The sequence below is a fragment of the Rosa chinensis genome, chromosome 4 (genome assembly GCF_002994745.2).
Source record: "Rosa chinensis cultivar Old Blush chromosome 4, RchiOBHm-V2, whole genome shotgun sequence".
Classification (NCBI taxonomy): domain Eukaryota; kingdom Viridiplantae; phylum Streptophyta; class Magnoliopsida; order Rosales; family Rosaceae; genus Rosa; species Rosa chinensis.
Window position 1 is genome coordinate 22,073,520 of NC_037091.1, and position 4,276 is coordinate 22,077,795.

The following is a 4,276-nucleotide window of genomic DNA, read 5'->3' on the forward strand; positions in this document are numbered from 1 at the left end:
GTACTTCGGACCTTGAGGGAGGCTAGACTATATGCCAAGTTGAGTAAGTGTGAATTCTGGCTTAACAGCATTGGATTCTTGGGTCATGTGGTGTCAGCTGAAGGTATTAGTGTGGATCCTCAAAAGGTGGAAGCGGTTTTGAATTGGGGAAGACCCACCACCGTGACGGAAATTCGAAGTTTCTTGGGTTTAGTTGGTTATTATCGGCGGTTCGTGCAGGATTTCTCGAGACTTGCAGCCCCCCTCACTAAATTGACCAGGAAGGGTGCTAAATTTGTTTGGTCGGAAGAGTGTGAACAAAGTTTCCAAGAACTCAAGGAACGTTTAACTCGTGCCCCAGTTCTGGCATTGCCTGATGATAGCGGGGAGTATGTGATTTACAGTGACGCCTCAAGACAAGGTTTAGGTTGTGTGTTAATGCAGCATGGGAATGTGATTGCTTATGCATCTAGGCAGTTGAAACCTCACGAAATGAACTACCCAACTCATGACCTTGAGCTTGCTGCTGTAGTCTTAGCACTTAAGCTATGGAGACACTATCTTTATGGAGCATGATGCCAGATTTTCACGGATCACAAAAGTCTCCAGTATCTGCTTGACCAAAGGGACTTAAATTTGAGGCAAAGAAGGTGGTTAGAGTTGATTAAGGATTATGATTGCACTATCGAGTACCATCCAGGAAGGGCCAATGTGGTAGCTGATGCACTTAGCCGAAAGCCCTCTAGCTCGTTAGCCCATTTGAAGGCAGTTCGAGTTCCTTTACTCTATGAATTGTGATCTAGAGGGGTTAATTTGACGATTGAGAGTGGGTCTGGAGCATTGATAGCTAGCTTCTATGTGAGGCTGAATCTCATTGATAAAGTGCGGGAGACACAAGATGAAGATGAATACCTAAGACAATTAAAAGAAGCAGTAAGTGATGGCACTAGAATGGATTTTATTCTCCGAAGAGATGGAGCCTTAATGTTTGAGAATAGAATATGTGTACCTAATCTTCCTGATATTAAATGAGAAATTTTGGATGAGGCTCATAGTTCTGCTTACGCTATGCATCCCGGTGGAACAAAAATGTACCGAACCTTAAAACCATTTTATTGGTGGCGAAATATGAAAAGGGAAATTGCAGCGTATGTAAGTAGGTGCTTGATATGCCAACAAGTAAAAGCAGAAAGACAGAAACCTTCGGGATTGCTACAGCCGTTGCCTATTCCGGAGTGGAAGTGGGAGCACATCACCATGGATTTTGTTTCAGGTCTTCCTCGAACTCGCAATGGTCATGATAGTATTTGGGTGATTGTGGATCGACTCACCAAGTCTGCTCATTTCTTACCTATTAACAAGACTTATGGGATGAACAAGCTGGCGGAACTGTATGTTAATGAAATCGTAAAACTTCATGGACCACCCGTTTCCATTGTCTCTGATCGAGATCCTCGTTTCACCTCAAAATTTTGGAAGAGCCTACATGAGGCTTTAGGTACTGGATTGAGTTTTAGCACGGCATTTCATCCGCAGACTGATGGTCAGTCTGAGAGAACTATCCAAACTTTGGAAGACATGTTGAGATCCTGTGTTATGCAATTCAAAGGAAGTTGGGATAGCCATCTGGCATTGATTGAGTTCGCTTACAATAATAGTTATCATTCCAGTATTGACATGGCTCCTTACGAAGCTCTCTATGGAAGACAGTGTCGTACTCCCTTATGTTAGAATGAAGTGGGAGAAAGAAAGCTCATAGGTCCAGAGATTGTGCGGATTACCACCGAAAAAATTAAGTTGATCAAAGAAAAACTCAAGGCAGCTCAGAGTAGACAAAAGAGTTATGCGGATAACCGCAGGAAAGACTTGGAATTTCAAAAGGGTGATTGGGTGTTCTTGAAATTGTCTCCCTGGAAGGGCGTAGTAAGGTTTGGAAAGCAGGGGAAGCTTAGTCCCCGATTCATTGGACCTTTTATGATTAAAGATCGAGTTGGCCCAGTTGCATATAGATTGATTCTACCTCCGAGGTTATCCAAGATCCATGATGTCTTCCACGTGTCCTTGCTCCGCAAGTATATTGCTGATCCCTCTCATGTCTTAGAGGAACAGCCCATTCGTTTAAAGGAGGACCTGACTTATGAGGAAGAACCGATCCAGATACTCGACAGAAGGGAGCAGGTCCTTAGAAACAAAACAATACCTTTAGTTAAAGTATTGTGGAGTAATCATCTAGTGGAAGAAGCTACTTGGGAACCGGAATATCTAATGAGACGACAGTACCCCCACCTGTTTTGACAGGTACGTAAATTTCGAGGGCGAAATTTTTTTTAGGGGGGGGGTGAATTGTTACACCCCACATCTGATATACCTTTTTACCGAGTTACACGAAATTCTTTGTGGTTACCGTTCACGGTTATAATTTTAACGTTTAGGGGGGGGTTAAAAATTGACTTTTTATGAGTTAATAATTTGAGAAAACTTCCTTCATGAAAGTTGTAGAGAACGTTAAACCGAGCGCGTGCATATGTGGTACGTAAAAATCGGAGTTCGTATGTGAAAGTTATAGCATAAAATGTGAAAGTTATAGCATAAAATGTGAAAGTTACTGTTCATGGTAACAAAAATATAAATATGGAAAGTTACCACTGTGGGTTTCCATTTTCGGAAACCCGGTAACTCTCCCTCTCTCTTCTCCCCTGACCCCTTCCCCTTTCGGCCCGAACTGATTCACCTTCGATTTCTCCCTCCTCCGGTCGACCCACGACGGAATCCGGCTATCCCCGAGCTCGCCTCCTCCCCCTTGACACGTTGGCAGTGGTATTTTGCAAAGATTTGGCCGGAGGAGCTTGATTTCACGCCGGGAAGGTAACGGTCGCAGTTTGCTATTTTTGCCGGTTTCCGGCGATTCCGGCCTTCTCCGGTCACTAGACCGGCGTCGAAGGTCGGGTTTTTGCTGGAGATTATTTTCCCTAAGGTCTTGCTTCTCAATTTGCAGTGTAGAGGTCGAATCGATCGAACCCGAACCTAGGGTTCTTGAATTTTTCTGGAAAATCTTCACCGGCTTAATTGGAGCTCTTCCAGGTAAAATTGGCACTTGTTGTAGTTGAGAAAGAGATTAGGCATGTTGAGTAGGTGGTGCTGCCAAAATTTGGTGGCCATTGGTGGTGGTTGGCCGGGGGCGCGTGGGCCCCACGCGCGGCCACTGTGGGTGGCGCGTGGAGGCGTGTGGAGCTGCAATTTATTCTCTGTTTTGGCTCCATAAATCCCTTAACGATTGTAGTAGTTTATATATGAAGTTTGGTGGAGATTGGAAGGATTACAAATTGTGTATAAACGAATAATTAACGATTTACGTGAATTCGATCGCTGTTCGAATTCACTTTAGGATTTATATATCAATGATTGGATATTGATGGAATTTCGAGGATGGATTTTTTTTGTGAATTAAGGAGTTGGATTTGAAGGGGGGACGTTATGACTTTCAATTTCTAATTATCATAAAGTTAATTGTCGTTCTATAAATGTATTTTTACGAGTGCTATTCATACAGGACGAGAGGAATCTTCGTACGAGGAAAATACCGAGCGACGTCAGGATTGAGCATATATAGTGAGTGGACTTTTATTTTTCAAAGAGTGATGCATGCATTTATTTAAACAGTTCCGAAGATATAAATTATTTATCAATTTACCTTCTTGAGCATACGGTTATTTTCGGAAACGGTTTTGGTTAATTGTTTTACTTGGAGATTTTATGGCGTGCGGGGTCACGTCATTGGATTACGCTTATCTTCTTTTATTTATTTATCTCCAATGTGATTTCCGGATTTATACTATTTATATTATACTTATATTCGGCAATTTGAGATTTCCATGAAATGCGAGGAAGTTAATCTTTATACTTATTTATATTTATATTCTATTTATTTTGAAGATGAGATTATCTTGGCGTGTGGGACACGTCGTTGGAAATTCATTTACGAGAGTTGGGGAAGTTTTATGGATTTACTTGGTTTTCGGGTTTCTTTTTGCCATACTTTGGGTGACTTATCATTGCTAGCATTGATTTTCCGCCTTTGTGGCGTGGTGATGGGATCACCGTAGCCCTTTCGCCTTTGTGGCGCAGGTTATTGACTTTGTGACAGTAATTCTGTAGCCCGGTATCCTATCGCTACACTTAGTGGCGTAAGGGTATATTACGGGAGTTATGGGAGTACTTTAGCCTGGGAGGCTATCACCCGAGCCTGGGAGGCTCACTCGTATGGCTATCGCTTTCCCCTACTCACTTTACCACTTAG

General features: G+C 42.7%; 1 protein-coding gene across 1 annotated transcript; it reads left to right on the forward strand.

Moving 5' to 3' along the window:
• The first annotated feature begins 1,107 nt into the window (after positions 1-1,107).
• Positions 1,108-2,274, forward strand: LOC112198990. Its single transcript, XM_024340063.1, has 2 exons — positions 1,108-1,522; positions 1,718-2,274. The coding sequence occupies exons 1-2, from the start codon at positions 1,108-1,110 to the stop codon at positions 2,272-2,274; spliced, it is 972 nt and encodes a 323-aa protein (XP_024195831.1).
• Positions 2,275-4,276: the final 2,002 nt, after the last annotated feature.

Coding starts and splice junctions, on each gene's coding strand:
- LOC112198990 (XM_024340063.1), top strand. CDS start 1,108: ATGAAAAGGGAAATTGCAGCGTATGTAAGTAGGTGCTTGATATGCCAA. Junction 1,523..1,717: donor ATTTCATCCGCAGACTGATG/GTCAGTCTGAGA, acceptor GTTAGAATGAAG/TGGGAGAAAGAAAGCTCATA.